Source organism: Miniopterus schreibersii (assembly GCF_964146895.1).
Source record: "Miniopterus schreibersii genome assembly, chromosome: 1".
In the NCBI taxonomy this organism is placed as follows: Eukaryota; Metazoa; Chordata; class Mammalia; order Chiroptera; family Miniopteridae; genus Miniopterus; species Miniopterus schreibersii.
The window spans coordinates 182,391,706-182,410,508 of NC_138101.1; the positions used below are offsets into that span (position 1 = coordinate 182,391,706).

Here is an 18,803-nt window from a genome sequence, read left to right on the forward strand (position 1 = left end):
ATGCTTTCAGAATGAGAGGGAACAACGGAAGAGTGGATTGGGGGAATGAGGAGACGATCATGAGTTTGGTTTCTGTCATATAGAGTTTGAGGTTCCCGAGGAACTAAATGGAAAGTTGGAAATTTGAGTCTGTAACTAAGAGAGCGCTAAGCTGGAAATCATTTAAATATAGGTGATACCTGAACCTTCAGCATTTGGTTGAAAGTATTAAGGAAGAGACTGTCTGGGCCTGCATATATATGAGGAATAATAGGGCTCTGGAGAACACCTAAACTTGGGGGGCAGGTGAGGAAAAGACAAGTGCCGCAGGCCTGCAAGAAGACGGGGCAAGAAGATGAAAGAAGAAACCAGGAAGGTGCAGGAGCAAGTGAGAAGAGAGTTCCAAGGAGGTGAAAAATCAATAGTATTGAATAAGTAGGCTGAAGAAGTAGCATCCTTTGTCTTTGGTCACTGGATGGCCACTGGCAGCCTGGAAGTTAAATAAAGTGGAGTGGAAGCCATACCACAATGGACTGGACAATGAGGGGGCGATCAGGAAGTGGGGACAGCAAATGTAAAGTTTTCTACCAAGAACTTCTGTGGAGAAAAGGAGAAATGAATGGGACCCTAAGATAAGAGGCAGCAGGTCACGGAATATAAGGTTTATTTTGCAGGGGAAATAAGCATACAGGGGTGGGCAAAAGTAGGTTTACTGTTGTAATACAAATAAATAATACAATAATTAATAATAATATAAGAAGAAATTGTTTCGAGTACTCACAACTGTAACCTACTGTTGCCCAGCCCTGTATTTTAAAACCAAAGTGGAGTTGTGAATAGATACAACTTGAAGTTAACAACATGAACTCCACTCCTGAAAAAGCCTAATTCAAGAAAACTCTTGGAAAGGGAAAGATTATTCTTCTTCAAAAACAAAAAGGATGAAAGTCAAGATGGGGAAAGGCACTCTAGGAAAGTTTGCCAGACTGGAAGGGAGCTACGGGAGTTGACGACAGGCAGGCCTGATTGCTGAGATAACTGGAACATTCAGGAAAGTGGGAACTCTGAATGTCTGGAACTGCATGTACTATAGAGAAAGCAGTAGAGTCAACTAGGAAAGAAAACAAGAAATTAAAAACAAAACCAAACCCTGAGGACCCAGGAAGGAACTTCTTTGTAATACGTAAAAGCTGTCATATGACAGGCTAAAGTGTTAACACCGATTACTGCTGCCTATTATTTTCCATGTTCATGAATCTTTTAAGCAGTTACAGGAAAAAAAAAAAGTTGCCTGTTCCAAACAGCTTACACAAATGAACTGAAAGCATGAGGCAAATAAACTCTTCTGGTGTTACCAAGTCATAGAATATCAGTGTTGAAACCAGGTTATACTGATTATTTTTGATCTGGTAGTTAATTTTATTATCATCACATTTGGTTGAATCATTCTTGGGTCCTAAGAAGAGACTGCAGAGTTACCACGTGAGGGTGAAACACTGTATCACAAAAGCTAGCCGAGTTGCTAAAATTTGACTGCAAAGTCCAAGCTATTGGCGAGGAAAAGCACAGAGAGAGATGACACAGCCATACCTGGGAAAAAAAGAAAGGCCAGCAGCAGGCCCACCCCCGCCCGGCGGGCGCACCTCGGAACCCTGCGGCACAACGACTCCAGGGCATAGCCAGGGGCTCCTGCCTCGGCCAGAGAAGGGCGCGCCGCGGCGTCTGGGGTCATTGCTCTCAGACAAATACAAGTTCTTTGATGGAGCCGCAGGAAAGCCTCTCCCGTCCCCTCCCCTGTTCCCCGAGGGCAGCGAGCTGCAGAGTTGGCGGGACGCCGGGTCAGGAGACTGTCAGACCGACCGCACCCCCTCCGGGGCCGCGCCCCTTCGCATTCCGACTGCGCCTGTGCGTGATTTCCCGGCGGCCGGAGGCGGGGCTGGGCGCGCACGCGCTCGCGTCTCCAGGCAACGGGAATAACAGGGGCCGCTGAGGGCGCCTGCGCCGCGGTCGGTTGAGCGGAGGGACTTGGTCGGGAAGACTGAGCCCTGGGCTTTTCCCTGAGCAGTTTGTCCCTGAGAGCCTCAGGTACGCGGCAGGGCGGGACGACATGGGGTCAGCACCTAGACCTCCCAAGGGCCCGCAGGACAAAAGAGTGAAGGCTTGTCTCCTTAGCGGAGTCCCCAGTGGGGGCGCCCTGGCCGACGCTCCAGGACAGTGCGTGACTTCCGTGTTCCGGATCTAAAGCCCGCGGCTGGCAGGTCAGGTGGCCCCGCTTCTCAGGTTTCAAACCTCGGGCCGGCTGCGCGGCGCAGACTCCAGAGGTGAGGGTCTGGGTTTGGGTTTGGCGGCTGGGCACCTGCTGCGGCCCCGGAGCGGCCTCTGCTCCTTGGAGTCCAGCGTGGATCCAGCAGGAGGGAAGCCCTGAGAGCTCTTTGTGCCAGTCACTTGCCCCTGGGCCGCAGTTTTCTCACCTGTAAAATGATGGGGCTGGACTTGGTGTCCTCAGGTCCCTAAATTACTGTCGTACAACTCGGAGCGAACCCCTGTTTATGGTGGAAAAACCGGAGCCAGCGAGGGGAATTTGCTTGTTCTGTCCCAGACCTTCGATCCAATAGCTCCTTCCAGTAGCTCTTTCCACCTGTACGGATATTCTGTGTATGGCAGGAGCATCCTTGTGTACAGCAGAGCTGCTACTGGTACAGGGGAAAGGGAGGTGGCAGGGACACCTCTATCACATTCGTTTTTCTATCTTCAGGACCTAATAAGCACTCACAGGACAAAATAAGCACTCACCTAATGCTTATTGAAGTAAAGCTTTAGCAGACCCGGTACCACGGTCCCTAAAAAGCTTAAATAAAATGTGGATAGGGCAAAGGTAGAAACAGTTTGCGTTAGTGACCGGGGTCAACCTCAGACAAACTCCTCACATATATCTGGTTTAAATCTTCCCTAGGCTTCCATCCGGACCCTGAATGGCTGGTCTCCATTTGGCACCACCTCTGCTTGTGGGTGTTATGTTCCCATACAATAAAACGGAAGCACCAGGGCTGCACTCAACTAAGCAAGCCCCCTACGAAAAAGGTGACTCTTCCCAGCTATCCTCAATGGGGCACCTGAGGAACAATTCCCAGGAAAAGCTTTCGAGCAGCAAAGAGCCCATGTTGAATAATCTCTACACTCACTCCAAATGGAACACCGGCACAAAAACCCAGAGCTCCTTCTATCCCCACCATGCTGGAATCACCCAGCAAGACCCAAGAAGCAATCTCCAGAGCCAAGCGAAGGGTTTGTTTTACTCATCAGGCCCTCAATCCCGCTATCCCAAAGCAAATAACCAGGAATTCATCCCCTTTACAAAGAAACGAGTTGGAGTGGACCGGGCATATCCACTGAAACCCGTGTTCCACCGGAAGTCTCGTAGTACAGGTGAGACTGGCATGGGTGGGGACCAGAATGTTTCTCCAAGACCCCCTGAGCCAAGGGAGTTTTCATACAGCAGTTTTGGTTCAAGGAACTGGGCGAATTCATCTGTGGTTGGTACTGTTGCTGCCACACAGGAGGAGAGAGCCATGGCAAACCCCGGCAGGACTGAGTGGGTGCAGATCCAAAGACTAGAAGCTGCAGGAGAGAGTTTAGAGGAGGAAATCCGAAGAAAAGAGACTCTCCTGAGGGAAAAGCTGAAGAAGACGGAGGAGGAACTCAGAAGGATCCAGAAGGAAAAGGAACAGGCTGAGGAAAATGAAAACAGAGAGCTACAGAGACTGACACTCCCCAGGAGGAGAGTTAAAGGTAATGGCAACACTGCGTACAACCCTGTCTCGTCCCCAGAATACGGCTCTAGGGAGGTCTTCAGTGGAGACAGCGGAAAGAATGAAACTTGGGGACAGTCTCAAGAAAATCCCAATCCATTCCAGTTCTCTGATTATGGGGTACAGAAGCTCAGAAGGGAGAGACTAGGGGCAAGCGATAACAAAATCCGAGACCAAGCCTCAGGGCCGGTGAAGGAGAAGTTTCCTCAGCCTACAGCAGCTCCAGGCAGTGCTTTGCCACGGTCCGCCAGCAGTTCTGACTTGCCTAGGGCACCAGACTCCTCAGGTTCCAGCTGTTCCACTGAAGAGCCAGAACTGGGCGAGTGCAGCCACTGTGGACGCAAGTTTCTCTTGTTCAGGCTGGAGAGGCACTCCAACGCCTGCAGCAGGATGCAGGGTTCCAAGAGGAAAGTGTTTGACTCCTCCAAGGCCCGAGCCAAAGGCACAGAACTAGAGCAGTACTTGAACTGGAAGGCACCAGCCTCAGTCAAGGTAACAAGGGCCTTATGGATTTGACCTTGAGCAGGGATCATTGTAAGGGCCTGTTAAATCCTTGTAAGTTTTTTTTTTTTTTTTTAAACAAATATTTCAATTGTTATAAAGGGAGAAAGTGAGAATTAGCATTTATTGATTATTACTGTGATGGGAGCTTTTCATAGGACCCTCACCACAACCGTGTGAGGATTTCATGATCTCTTATCAATTCAGAAATCAAGTTTTAGAGAGGTTAATTTGAGCTCACAGACAGCTTAAAATGGCAGAGTCAGCATATAAATCTGGGTTGGGATGACTCCAAAACCTAAACTCAAAAACAGGTGTCCTTTTGATTATAAAAGTAATAAACATTTACTGTAGAAAATTTAAAAGACATGAAAAATATAAAGGAAAAAGCTATTCTTTTTTTCACTACCTTGAGAGAATTCCTTTCACTTTGCAATATACTTTGCCACCTCCGAATCTGTTACCATGCCTGTAACCATATCTTTTTTTTTATTAAATATATCTTTATTGATTTCAGAGAGAGGAAAGGAGAGGGAGAGAGAGAGAGAGAAACATCAATGATGAGTCATTGATCGGCTGCCTCCTGCATGCCCCTGACTGGGGGCCGAGCTACAGCCCCAGGCATGTGCCCTGACCGGGAATCGAACCCCGATCGCCTGGATCCTAGGTCGAGGCTCAACCACTGAGCCACGCCCGTCCAGGCTCAGTGTTGATTAGCTCAGTGTTGATACACCTTCAGAGTAAGTACATGGAACATAATTAAGTTTGGAATTATTCTCTCCATTTAGAGTGTAAACACCTTGACGGTACATGACTTTATTTTCAGTTAACATTCCTAGCTGCAGAAAAACTCGGTTGTAAAAAGTAAGGACTTTGGGATGTTTCCATGATAAGCTTAGGGGAACTTCACAGGCACCTGTGGACTGTCAGATCTGGAGGAGGTTGTCCCGTGAATAACTCCCCAACTCTGTCAAGGTTATGCCCCTTATTTTGTAAATGAGTGTTTTTCAAAGTGTGGCATGCTGACAGACATTTTTTATTTTAGTAGTTTTAGTGTGTATTAGGAAAACATAACATATTACACCCTTGATTTCTAGGAATCATGAATTTAAAGAAAAGTATGAATAGGGGGATAAAGTGAATGTGGCATGCAAATGATTGAAGCTTGGAAAAGTCCAGAAAGCCTAGGCCACGTGATCTCAACGCCTCACCCATCTCTAATATTTCTAGCAACATATGAGTCATTCTGTTTTCATTTTTTGATTGATTTTTTTTAGTAAGAGGAAGGGAGAGAGAGAGAAAAAGACATCCATTTGTTGTTCCGCTTACTTACGCACTCATTGGTTGATACTTGTATGTGCCCTGGCCAGAGATCGAACCTGTAACCTTGGTGTATGGGGATGATGCTCTAACCAACTGATCTACCTTGCCAGGGCCCCACTATAGTGGTTTTATTTCTGCCTGGCACCTAAAATAATCTTGTGTTTCTTAAATTCCTAAATACAGGAGCAGTGAAGCAAAGAGTTGGGTGTCTGAGATCAGATACCCTTGCTTTGTGGAAAATAGTTTGGGGGAATATGTTGCATTGAGGACACCAAGGCAGAAAGGATCTGCATCGAGATGCTCTTCCCTTCTTGGAATGTCCTAAGTCTTATTCCCAAACTTTTGTGCCTTTGTGTCTCCCTCTCATTCCTCTAGTGTACTCAGAACAGGTAATTTTTCTTATATCCTTTCATATTCACATAACTTTCAGTACACTTATACCTCTTGTCTCTCTACTGGACCCTAAGCATTTGGGCACAGAGGCCACAATTTTGTACTTATTGTGTTAATTGAATAAAATTTCAATACAATGAAGAATTTAAGTATAAGTATCATATAGGTGACAAACTTTCCTCTAATTCAGTTCTTTGAAAGGTTCCCGGACACCATCTCCAACACTGATTCTCTTGCCTTCTTGTCTGTTTCAGTAAGACTTTCCTGACGGGTACTTCCTTTTCCTTTGATAACATCTCTTCCTAGTGTTTGTCATTAATGATGTATCACCAAGTAGCTATTTGCCTTCAAGATTAATTTTATTTTAATCTAAATATTTGAATATTTTTATAATCATGAAGTTAGTACTTAGTAACTTATAATGCATATTAGCAGTATTCCACCTCATCTGTCACCAGCCCTAATCTAGTCCCCAGAGGCAGTCTTTAGTTCTGATAGATGCCTCTTCTGGAATGCATTTCCATATTTCTAAATAGTACACTTACTTTCTTGATTTATCAACTTTGTGCATTATCTGTTGAGTTCCTCTTATAGATGCTGCAGGTTAAGCTCTCATTTCCCCTCTCCATCTACTTCTCCCCTTATCCTTCCATTGGAGTGGAATCACACTTTTGCATTAAACCAGTAGTCAGCTTTTACATTATAACCACCACATAAATTTTGTTCACTGATGAGTGAACAAATTCTGCCCTGCCCACATGCACCTGGAGTTAATAATTGACTCATGTTTTCATTTGCTTGGTTTCCTACATACCTTCTCTCTATAAATTTCCCCCCCTAAATGATCCATCTGATGTCAGACACCTGTTAATGTTTCTGTAATTGCTCAAACACCCCTCACAATCCATGAGTTTGATTTTTTAAATTCTGGAAACCTCCCTCTGACCACTCTTTTTCCTCCTGCTCTAGTCTGGACTGGTTCTTCTCCAGGCCTGGTGCAGATCTGTTGTCCTAGGACTTCTCTTTGCTTCTCCTCTGTTGGGTGCCACGTTTCCAGCATCCTCTGTCTTCTGTTTTCTTGCTATACTCCTTGCCCTGTGGAAGCTTACTAAGAAAGATGCATGGGAGACATATTTTTTGTCTTGGAAAGAATGAAAATGTCTATATAATAGCCTTGTATTTGACTGATGATTTGATCAGAATTATGAGTGGAAAATGATTTTCTGTCAGAATTTTTTTTAATTTAATATATCTTTATTGATTTCAGAGAGAGGAAAGGAGAGGGAAGGGAGAGAGAAACATCAATGATGAGTTATTGATCGGCTGCCTCCTGCATGCCCCCAACTGGGGATCGAGCCTGCAACCGGGGCATGTGCCCTGACCGGGAATCAAACCCTGATTGCCTGGATCCTGGGTCGACGCTCAACCACTGAGCCATGCCCCGCCGGGCTGTCAGAATTTTTAAGGCATTTTCCTACTAGCTTTTAGCAACCAGTGTTACTGTTGAGAAAGCTGATGCCAATTTGATTTTTGCTCTGTTATAGGAAACCATTCTGTTTTTTCTTTTTCTATTTCTAAAAGCTTACAGGTTTCTCTCTTCATTCTGAAACTGAAATTTTACAATGATTGTGTTGGATACTTGGTAGGTTATTTCAATCTCAAGAATAGTGACATGTAACTCTAGGAATGTTTATACTATTATTTCTTTAATAATTCCTCCTCTTGTCCTCTCTGTTCTTTTTAGAATGCCTATTAGTCAGATGTTGGACTTCCTGGATTGAGTTTCTAATGTTTTAATATTTTCTACTTTCCATCTTGATCTTTTTTCCCATTCTGCATAATTTTCTTGACATTATTTTATAACATTTCAATTTTTATTTTCAGCTCTCAAAGTTTTAATTTATAATAGTTCTGGTTCTTTGGTTGTTCCTTTCTCATAGTGTATATATTCTTCTTGTTTTATGGACACAATTTCTTCTAATACTCCTTTGCTTATATTATGGTTTTTTGTAAAGTTTTCTTCTGCTCCCTATCTTGTTGCTGCTTCATGTGTGTGTGTTTGCTTGTGTACTTGTTTTGGTCTCTCTTGTTCAAGCTTACTCAAATATCTGTCCATTCACATTTAAGCTTAAGTGGGGCTTGTTGACTAAGGACTTTCATATTAGGGTTATCAAATAGTGAGCCTTTTAATTGGGGTGCCCCAGAGCCAGTGTCTGATGGCTTTCTGTCTCCTGCTCGGTACATCCAGAGAACCCTTCAGTCTCCTAAGAAGGTGCCCATGTGCCTGGTACTCTGGGAGTCGAGTGGGGCAAGGAGGCTGACAGTTCTGCAATTCATCATGTACACTTGCACTTAATCCCTACTGTCAGCTCCAAGATGAACCCTTTTTCCCCGTGCCTGTATTTCCTGAGTCTGACACCTGTCTGGTTCAATTTCTCCAGAGAATAAACTCCTGCTCCATGAGAGTGTTGGATGTGCAGGGTGGGATAGCAGCCCTGGGGCCTGGCACTGGCAAGCACTGAGGCTCTCCAGGTCTCTGCTGGGGAACGTGGTTTGCCTCTTGGGACTTGTCCCCGCTGGCAGGGCCTTAGTTTAAGTGCCTCCACTCAGGCAAGTCAGTTTTCCCTGCTGCTCCTTTCCTGTTCTCTTTGACCTTGCAGATTAACACCCTTATTTTCTTACTGTCATTCTAGTGGAGACTCAGATGGGATAAATGCCAAGTTGAATGATCAGTCTTCCTTTTACTCATAGGCTGAACCTCCTCGGAAGAGCAACTGGAGACAGAAGCATGAATCTTTCATCCGTACCCTCCGTCAGGCTCGAGAGGTCCAGCAGGTAATTGCCAAAGGTGGAAACCCCTCAGACTTGCCTCACATCCTGCTTGCAGAAAATCCAGACTATATTCAGTGTCCTCACTGTAGCCGTCAGTTTGCTCCCAAGGTGGCTGAGCGGCACATTCCTAAGTGTAAGACCATCAAGAACCGTCCTCCACCTCCAAGGAAGCATTACAGTTGAGTAGACAACAGTGGAGGCCTCCTCATTAGTCTCAGAAAGCTCTGCTTCTCTTCAGCAGTAAGTGGGAGTAGAATGATTTGATGCAAAGCAGGAAGAATGAAAACTTTTACATGCCCCACCCCTGCCTGCAGAGCTGAAATCAGAGAGGAGAAACCCATTGCTAAGCAGCAGGAGGCAGAAGGAAACCTCAGCTTCCCACTGAATTACCACCTCAGGCTTGTGTGCCTTATGTTACTGCCCTAAGAACTGATGGGTGAAGACGTTGAGTAGTGAGCATTAAAGCTGTCTTCTCACAGGCTGACTTGTGGTTTGTGCTAAGTGCCAGCATTTGCTTGGCCTTCTTGGTACTGCCTCTGCATGTCTGTGGTTCCTGCTAACTCTTCTTGCTCTTGCAAAAAGTTGGCTCATTAGGATGAGTTGGTGTCAGAGGATGATATCCAAATGATATCTCTTATAAAAGGTAACAGGATTTCATTGTAAGGCAAATGGAAGTTTACCCTTGACCTCCCTGGTGCATGGTCCTGGCTAAAAGCCAATACAGGTATGTAAGAGTGCCAATATATCCTAAACCCTCCCTATGGTGTATTGTGTCATAAAGGAAACCCATCTTTGTCTATTTCACAGGGTAGGGAGGGGGAAACACACTATATGTCTCTATACTTGCTCTTTTCTAATGTTAAAGAAGGGGAAGAAACTTCAGTTTCAGCTGTTGCTAGCACTCTGCTTTCAAATTAGGTTGGTAAGTTGGTTGGATGGCGCTTTAAATGAGGCAGCAAAATATACCATCAAAGCAAGCTGGGACACTGCTGTGTCACATGTCCCTGCTGACTAGACCACAGTTAACTTCTATTTCAGAGAGCAAACTTTGAAGGAAAAGGTACCAGATCTTTTTCATTTTTTGTGACGCATCATGCCTAGTGCAAGTAACCTTTATAATTAGGCCCTCAATAAATGGGTTTGGGGAGTTTAAATTAAACAAATGATGAGTGAGTCCTCGACTTGTTAAGGGGTAGTACTAGTTCCGATAGGATGAAGCTAGAATAACAGACCTGAAGTACTAGTAGGGTCATTGTCGTATGAGCATTACTCAAATTGTTACTTTAAAATACTGGAAAAAAGTCTCCCAACCTGACCTGGGCAAAGGCGACTTGGCAGACAACAAAAATGTATTTTACTCAACTACAGATGGCTACTCACTCCTGTTTCATTTCCATTGTAGCTTCTGCTGAGTGGCTGGGCCAACAGATCAAACCAATTTGAAATGTGAGTTTAAGGCTTTAGCTGTAAAGCTATAAGACAGTAGGCTGAAAAAAAATTATGTATCTTAAAAACAGCATATATTGAAATCCTTTATGCTCTTGTGACAAAGAAAAAGAGGTATGCTCTTAATTGTTGCTGAGAAAAAGAGGTATCACATACCAGGGCTTTTGGTTGGCCACCTAAAGAAACCTCACATAGACACACTGGCTATTTCATCCAATAGAGACATTCCCCAGGCAAGTTTAATGAGGTACACTGTTTTACACTTGATGGTAAGAACAACAGATGGCAAGAATGAGTTGTGGCCAATGTTACCAAGTGGTAGTGGCCTGTGGACTGCTTTGCCCCACAATTATGTTTTATTTGGCTGGCACAGCACTAAAAATATAATCCGACATTTAAAAATTGGGATATGAAGCATCTCTTACATAACTTGAAGTTCTGGAAACACTGGGCTATTCACCCTGCACAGCACTAACTGCATGAGGTTCAGAATCGGTTGCTCCTTGAGAAGGGAGAGAGGATTCAGATCACCACAGCCCCACCTGGCCTGCTTCACTTATTTTGCCTTATCTGCCTTGCCCGATAGCCACTGGGTTGGGAACCCCTGGACGATGGTATTAAGGTCACAGATAAGAGCCCTCTAGGGAGAACAACTGCTGTGTGTGTGTGTGTGCTTCATATAGACACAGGAAGCAGTTATTCGTTGTTGTAGAGAAATAAAACAATAGTCAAGGTCTTAATGTTCCCTTCAATCTCAACATGCTTTGGCCTTCATATGTTAGCAATGCCTATTAGTCTTTAAATTTAGCTTGATCTGATCTTTGGGAAGAGGTTAGAAACCTTTTTCTAAGTCTCTTCCAGGATAGTGGAGGATGATGCATGGAGAAATAAATGCTGCTTGTTAGTCCATGTATTATACTACTTCACCCAAGTAAATATTAGACATATTAAAGTTCAAAAGGTTAAGCAGTGGGGAAAATCTCACGGTAACTCACTTCATTTAAAAGGATGTGCAGACATGCTAAGATGGCGCTTCTTAAAAGCAGTGTGTTCAAGGCAGCACAGGACCTCCTGGCCAACACTTCCTTTTTGTCAGCAATTTCTCACTCTTCACAACTACACAGGAGGTAGCAGAGATGTGATAAAGTGCTCTTCTCCCTGATGTTATGATTCTGTGAGGTTTAGCGAGCAGTATGTTTATTTCCATAGTTAATTATCGAAGCAATAAGTGGTTTTTGGCTTTGCAGCAGGAAGGAACATGTTTTGTAGCCCTGACTACAGCCCACTCTGCCCTGACACTATCATGAATAATACTTCTTTTTAGGCCCAGGGATACTCATTTGAAAGAATTGATTTATATCTTCGTTCCAGAGTTGGTCTGCTTATGAATGTTTCCAAATATATGGCAAACCAAATGAAATGTGAGTTTAAGGCTACTTTTGCTTTAAATTTTAGTGAAATGCTCAGCCAAGAGAAGTTGTAACTTGGCTGTGCTCTGCCAGGGAGACCAAAATACAGTTCACCCTCTTTGAGGGAAACCAGTTTTATAAACATAAACTGGCATTATCACTTGAAAAAGCCCACTGTGATTGGGGAGACAAGTATAAGAAGTGATCCTTCCTCTTCTAATGACTTGTTTTTTTCTCTCTCTGCATTTTAAGACTATATTTCAGAAGCCTGGGGGTGGGGAAAAGCTGTAGCAGCAGAAATTACTCTGTTAGCAAGAAAAAGAAATTGGAAAGAGGCAAAGATTATTTCTGTGCAAATGTCCCTTGCATTGTTTCTGTTACAGACCACTGAATTAAAGATTCATGAAGGCCTGGAATCTGAGTGCTTTATCCCCAGTGACTAAGGTCCATGCACAGACTTACTGAGGCATAGCACTGATTGAGAGTTTAAATGTTTATTTAAAACAGAAATGCCAAACCACTCCACCCTCAACCTTTCAGACATCTGGCTAACAATAAGCTAGTTCTTCAGCAACAATGTCAGAGCGGAGGAGTAACTCAGGATATACTGTAACTCAAAAGCAATACTATGGAAAACTTAAAACACCTAGCACTGCATAGAAAAGTAGAGAATTAGCTACAGAAAACCGTTCAAAGGCATTTCTGCTGCCTCACCTTTCACTTTTTATCTAACCATGACTGCCACCTTTGAACTGGTTTCTGTTTGCATAGCTGTTTGGTGGGAAAAATCGTATGGCTGTCCCAGGCACAATTTGGGAAAGTGCAAATTGTTTCTAAGGCACAGAATTTAGATTCTCAGCCAGATTCATAGCAAACCTAGGTTTCCCAAGGGAACATGCTAGAGAAAATGACCACAGCATTCCACTGCTAGAGAATAAGTCCCCTCTGGAACAAGGGCAAGGATCTCACCCTCTCATCAGTGCTCACTTCCATCCCACAGTCTCAGCAACGTCCCATGTTCCTCAGATCCACAGCAGAAGCAACACTCATGATTAACACCCAAACTGACCCTGCCTCTCAGGCCTGCTGAGATGGTAAGCATGAGGGATACAAGAATGTGAAAGGCCAGTCAGTCCTTAAAAAAAAAAATCAAAGTTACATTTACATGATGAACCAAACCCCACTGTTAGGGTTTACAGCAAACCCCCAAGTCCCCAGAATTTGTAGCTTAATCCAGGGTTGGCCCCTTCCCTTATTTTAAGAAAAGGCTTCAGTGATTACATTAGTACCATTGTACTAGGCTTCCCAGAATTGAGAAAACAATGGGAACATCAAACCAAAAAAGATCCCATTGAACAGAGTTGCCCATCCCCAGCCATGAGGTTTTCCCGTAGCGTCAGCCTCTGCATCATCAGTTTTAGGGAAATGACATTTCCATTGCACAGATCCTTCCAAAATATTAAACAGACATCAAACATTCATTTTTTTGGTTTAGGGAAAATGAAATAAAAATTAATGTAGCTGTTTTTAGGAAGGTAGGCTATGAAGCGCCTCAAGACTGCTCCTGTGAATCTTTCATAAGGCCAGGTGGAGAAACAAAAGTTCACATCCTTAAGTAAAATCATCAAAAGCTCTAGGACATTTTCTTTGGGAAAGCTAACTTGCTCCTATCTATAAGGACATGACTATGGGATCAGAAGGGAGCTCTCAGCCAAATTTCTTTCACTTGGCAGGTTCCACCTGTTCTGTTAGGCTTTAGGGACTACCAGGTTTGGGGGCTGGCTTTGGGCCACTCGAGTAGGAAAGATGATACAGATTCACTGATATGGCTTCATAAAACACCAAAGGGGAAAAAATACTGACTAGACATACAGAAAGGGAGTGGTTAGGGCTGCTGATGTCAAGATCAGAACCCTAAGAGCCATGAAGGCAGAGGCATAAGAGGCCTTCTCATGAGCAGAGTCACTGTAAGCCTTCTCAAAGGTACCCAGAGGAGGCACTTCCTCTCCCTCATGGTTTTCCCTTAAGGCCATTCCTACTGCCCCACTGACTCAATTCTCTACAAGCCACCTCATCTCTTACAGGCATCTTCCAAAGCTAGGAAAGCCCAGCCTGCATCTGCCACAGCCAGTCACTCCAGCTGTGTGATGAGGAGGAACCTGCCCTTCTTTCTCTACTACTCCACTGAAGAAATTTCAATCACCCTCAGAGGAAAAGCATTCAAAGCCTACTTTTCCTCCTAAAGCACTGAGCTGCATGATGTAACTGAACTTTCTGAAAACAAGCCCTAGAGACTGACACCACCAGACATCCTTTCCTAGACTCAGGGCTCCTGAGAGGGCTCAGAGCACTTCACCACTCTCCAGATGACCCTGGACAGGCCACACACCTGGTTCCAGCCCACTCCAGCTTCACACTTTTCCCTCCTCCACCCAGAGGTGCAATGCCTGGTGTTGAATTCCCAAGGCAGCTTCCAATTAATGGTGAAAATGATAAATGAGATATAAGCTGCTACCAGCAAAATTAAGGTGAGCATTGTGTCTCCTCTTCAAAGGTGGGATCACCAGATGAGGTACAGAGCTGCTGTTGCTATGGCAGTCACTGAGAACAAAGCCAGGGCCATGGATCCCTTCCATTCTCCAAAACAAAACCACTCCTAGATCCTATCTAATAGGCAATGCCACTCTCCAAGTGTATGTGGAAAGTGCTTCAGAGCCTCCGCCTTGCGCTCCTTGTCTGCAAGTGAACAAAGCCAGGAAAGCGCTCTCTGCATTCAGTAAGTGTGCTGTGAAATTCTTTGGATCCCAGTTTCCTGGAGGCTATACAGGTTCAGGAGACTAGAGGCTGGGTCGACAGGAATCTGTTCCCAGGAGGCACCAGGAATCTGAATCTAAGTCAGGTTTTGGATCCATTTCCATTTCTTCCTTTGCTGTCTGAGTTCCTCTGGAATGCATCCCCATCTGTCCAGATAAAACACAGTTCCACATTAGCACTACTGCCACCTATCATGCAGTTCAGGACATTTTCAATGTCAAACTCTAAGGATTTGTTGCCACAGTTTTGTGAGAAGTTCATAATACTACCTTAACAAAATTAACACTAATAATCTCAGACCAAAATAATCTTAATTTTGTTCATAAAGTCTACATCTTTACATTTGCTGTGGGTAGGATGACAAACTGTCCTGGTTTGTCTCGGACTGCAGGATTTTCTGGGATTCAGAACTCTGCTTTAAAATTGAGACAGCCCTAGTCAAAACCACCCTCCTTCTGGCCGTAGTTGCCAATACGCCCATGCTTACCTAAAGTGTATACATTACGTTCCAAAGTATTTTCATAGACATTTCATTTAATCCTCAAAACAACCATACAAAGGGGGTGGCATCATTTTCTATTTTTAGGTGAGAAACCAGAGCTCATTGAAACAAAGTAATTTGTCTAAACACAAAAAGTTGGTAAATGGCAAAGCCAAGGGTTGAACCCTATTTCCCTATCCTAGTTCACTCTATAGTAGGGCTCCTTAAAAACAATGCATGCAGCATCACCGTGATGTATTTTTATCAGAAATGTTTAATTTAAATCTAATTGAGCCTATAGGTCTAACTTCCAGTTTACAGAAATGACAGGGTGAAAAAGGAGCAAGTTAAGCAATATCCCAAGAAAACAAGACAAATTCAGAAATGTGGGACATTCTGTTAAACAACTGACCCTGTTTCTTTAAGTCAATGCCATGGTGGGGGGAGGGGGAGAATGGTGGTGGAGGGAATTGTTCTAGATTAAGAGAAATGAGACAGAACAATGTAATGTGGGGTTCTTGACTGGATTTTGGTCTGAGATTATTAGTGTTAATTTTGTTAAGTGTGATAATGGTATTATGGTTATCCAGGAGAATGAATGTCTTTATTTTTGGATACATGTAATAAAGTATTTAGGCAATGTCATGACTTTTATACTTTACTTGAAAATGTTTTAGCAAAATAAAATTACATACATTTTAAATACACAGAGATATATATCCACACATATTCTAAATACACACACACACACACACCCCAAATATGGCAACATGTTAACAATTGTTGAATCTAGATGGTGGATATATGTGTGTTCACTGAACTATAATGTTTAAAGTTTTTCATAAGAAGGAGGAAAAGAAAAAACAAAGAGTAACAAAAACCAATGGAAGTTAGGTGATAAAAATCATTCAATCCAGGTGCCTGAACAAGGCCCAGGGTTTCTGGGATTCTAAAAGTTAAACCGTTAAAAGGTAAGTGCTTACAAAGAAGTATATTTCAGTCCTTGGTGTTTTGTTTCTGTGATTCTTCAAAACAGAATTTGGAACTGAAATTATTCTTTCAATGCTCTCACCTGCTGCCCTCCTTCTAACTTCTTGTTCAGCTTCTGTAGTTGGGTAAAAATCTGGAGGTTTTCCTGCTGTAGCTTCTGTTGTTCAGCCAGACACTTTAACACCAGACCCTGTAATCTCTCAACCTCCACCTGCAGACTGCTGCATGCACAGGTAGGAGGAATCAATGGTGTTCCCTTCCCAGCACATGTTCCTGCAGGATTCAGCCGAGGTGGCTAAAGAGTAGAGAGGAACAGGTCACAAGAGGTTCTGCCTGGATGCCATAGCTCCCCAATCCAAATTTCCTCAAAGTGCTATCAGATTTTACTTTTAAAAGAATAAGATAAAACTTATATACACATGAAGTAAATGCAAAAGAAACAGAAAACAGCAAGCATTACAAGAGCACCTGGCTCTAACATAATAGGGCAAGAGAACTCTGCCTCAGTCTCCATTATGCTAAGGTAAAAAAATAACCATCTATTTTGAAGGACTTTGTGAAAAAATTTTAAAGTGTACTGATATCTTCCCATTTAAAATGCTGAAGTGTGGCCCTGGCTGGTGTGGCTCGGTTGAAGCGTCATCCCATATACCAAAAAGGTTGTGGGTTCAGTTTTTGGTTGGGGCACTCATACCCAGATTGAGGGTTTGGTCACTGGTCGGGGCATGTATGGGAGGCAACCAATCTATAGTCTGTTTCTCTCTCATATCGATGTTTCTCTCCCCCTCTCTCTAAAATCAATAAAAACATATCCTCAGGTGAGGATAAAAATAAATTAATCAAAATGCTGAAGTGGAGAAAGCATAATTTAGTTTGGAACAAGTTTTTCTGATCAGTGAGGAAACTGTAATCCAAAGGGTCAATATTCATGAAATGTAGAGGGTTACACTTTAGAAGAGATTTGAGAGGTGTTCAGTAAACAGGATTGACAAAACAATTCAAGAATTATTGACAGAGGAATTAAAATATTTACCTTGAAGTTTTCAAAGGTTTTATTACCTCTTCTGGGGAGCTTTTCAATTTTCCTAGTCTGAACTTTTCTTCCTCCTCCTATTGTACACTGTTTATAACAAGGGGCAGAATAAGACAGTCCACAGGCCAAATCAGGACTACTGCCTGTTTTTGTAAATAGTTTTATTGGAACACAAGCATGTTCATTCATTATGTATTATCTATGGCTGCTTTTGTGCTACAATGTCAGAGTGGTGTAGCTGCTAAAGAGACTGTATGGTCTGCAAAGCCTAAAATAATTACTATGTGGCCCAAAATGTCTGAATCCCTGGTTTACAGTTTTATTGAGATATTTACCACAACTTGATTTCTATCAAGGTTAGAAATACATATGTTGCTCCCTCACTGGACTACAAGCATTATTTCTTACTCATCAGTATGGAAAATAATACAATGATTACTAAATAATAATACAAGAATAAACTCTGTGTTTCACGTACTCACAACTATAAACCTATTTTTGCTCCACCTTCTATTTAAAGCCTCCAACCACCCTAGCAGTGTCATGAAAAACTGGATTAGAATTTTGGAATTTCAATTTTGGTACTTCTGAGGCAGAGAGAAAAGACAGTTCTCTGCTATAGAAAAGTGTTAGCCTGTCAGCAATGTGCAAGGGTGAATACTTTTCCAAGACAACCTAGTTTACCCTTCACTAGAGGCTTTAAGCACTACCAGACAGTGTTATGAAATGATACAGGGCAGCTGGAGACCAAAGCTAGAGGAGGAGACAGTGAGGCCAAGAGAACTGGGCAGAGCTTGCAGCCACTCTTTACCTACTTGAGATTCAAAGGCAAAAAGCTCAGTTACCCAGGCTCCTACTGGGGGCTTGTGTTCTGAAGGTGCTTCGGAGGCCACTTTGAGTCCTTGCAGCTCTTCATAGGGCAGGGTATCTTTCTCAGACTCTGAAAAAACTGCACTTAGGGGAGATGGGCTGTCAGGCATGGGAATGAATTCTGCATTTTCCAGCTCCTATGTATAAGAGAAAGAATCTCATCAGTTTACTTTCTCCCAAATTCCCTTCTTTCTATAGCCTTAACTCTGTTGTGACATCAGCACCCTCTAGTGGGGCAGGATAGCTGTGGCTACTACACAGCTCACTCTAACTGCCCACAACCTTCCAGCCCTTCCTTTGGAGGAGTTACAGTGACATGAATTCAAATTCAAGAACAGAGTTTGGAATGTCTGGCATGTTTCCCCAACACACTTATTCTATGTAGGCTATTCAGTGAGTTGGGAAGCTCTAAGGTGATGTTAGTGAGAGCAATTGCCAGGCTTCTAAAGGCTGAGACTGACACTTTAGACAGTACAGTCTGCTGCTTCCTCCATCCATACTCCTGTATAGCTATCAGGTTTGGTTATCAGGTTATTATATAGGGAGCTGTAAATACATAGATTCAATCTTTTTGGTAAAAATTTTAAAACTTCACAAACTATACATGTTCACTGTAGAAAATGAGAAAATACAGATGCGCAAAGGGGATGATAAAAATCACCACCAATTCCATTACTCACAGATAACTGCTGTTAAAATAATTAATATAGTCTTCACAGAAGACCTTCTATGCATTACATATTTGCTAAAAGAATGGGATCATATTGCACAGATATTATTACATCCTTTTATGCATAGCCATATGCTATAACCAACTTTCCATATAAATAAACATACTCCAACATTTTTACTGTCTGCACTTAAACTCTTATTAATCCATTTCTCTATTGTAAAGCATTCCAATTGCCCCAATATTCCACTTC

General features: G+C 43.0%; 3 protein-coding genes across 8 annotated transcripts in view; 1 reads left to right on the forward strand and 2 right to left on the reverse strand.

The window, feature by feature from the left end:
- The window catches only part of LOC308568536 (acylphosphatase-1), a 39,456-nt gene extending 37,603 nt beyond the window's left edge, over window positions 1–1,853 (reverse strand). For both annotated transcript variants that reach the window (XM_081161571.1, XM_081161569.1), the window contains exon 1: window positions 1,570–1,853. In XM_081161571.1, coding sequence (XP_081017697.1) covers window positions 1,570–1,711 — 142 coding nt within the window. In that variant the 5' untranslated portion in view covers window positions 1,712–1,853. The remainder of the gene's footprint in view (window positions 1–1,569) is intronic.
- A 74-nt stretch (window positions 1,854–1,927) lies between these two features.
- On the forward strand, window positions 1,928–12,106 carry ZC2HC1C (zinc finger C2HC-type containing 1C). 4 transcript variants are annotated; one of them, XM_081130536.1, is made up of 3 exons: window positions 1,928–2,064; window positions 2,933–4,280; window positions 8,757–12,106. In XM_081130536.1, the coding sequence occupies exons 2-3, from the start codon at window positions 2,952–2,954 to the stop codon at window positions 9,018–9,020; spliced, it is 1,593 nt and encodes a 530-aa protein (XP_080986662.1). In that variant the 5' UTR covers window positions 1,928–2,064; window positions 2,933–2,951; the 3' UTR covers window positions 9,021–12,106. The 4 variants fall into 4 exon arrangements, with proteins under 4 accessions (XP_080986662.1, XP_080986663.1, XP_080986664.1 ...); XM_081130537.1 differs by having other exon boundaries at window positions 1,949–2,300; XM_081130538.1 differs by having other exon boundaries at window positions 1,978–2,300; window positions 2,933–4,343; window positions 8,757–8,827.
- A 64-nt stretch (window positions 12,107–12,170) lies between these two features.
- NEK9 (NIMA related kinase 9) overlaps window positions 12,171–18,803 on the reverse strand; it is a 35,341-nt gene continuing 28,708 nt past the window's right edge. Inside the window, exons 20-23 of one of the 2 annotated variants that reach the window (XM_081130509.1) lie at window positions 17,856–18,017; window positions 17,011–17,097; window positions 16,060–16,272; window positions 12,171–14,652 (exon numbers count right to left, since the gene is read on the reverse strand). In XM_081130509.1, coding sequence (XP_080986635.1) covers window positions 14,530–14,652; window positions 16,060–16,272; window positions 17,011–17,097; window positions 17,856–18,017 — 585 coding nt within the window. In that variant the 3' untranslated portion in view covers window positions 12,171–14,529. The remainder of the gene's footprint in view (window positions 14,653–16,059; window positions 16,273–17,010; window positions 17,098–17,855; window positions 18,018–18,803) is intronic. The other variant, XM_081130510.1, reaches the window with a different exon arrangement.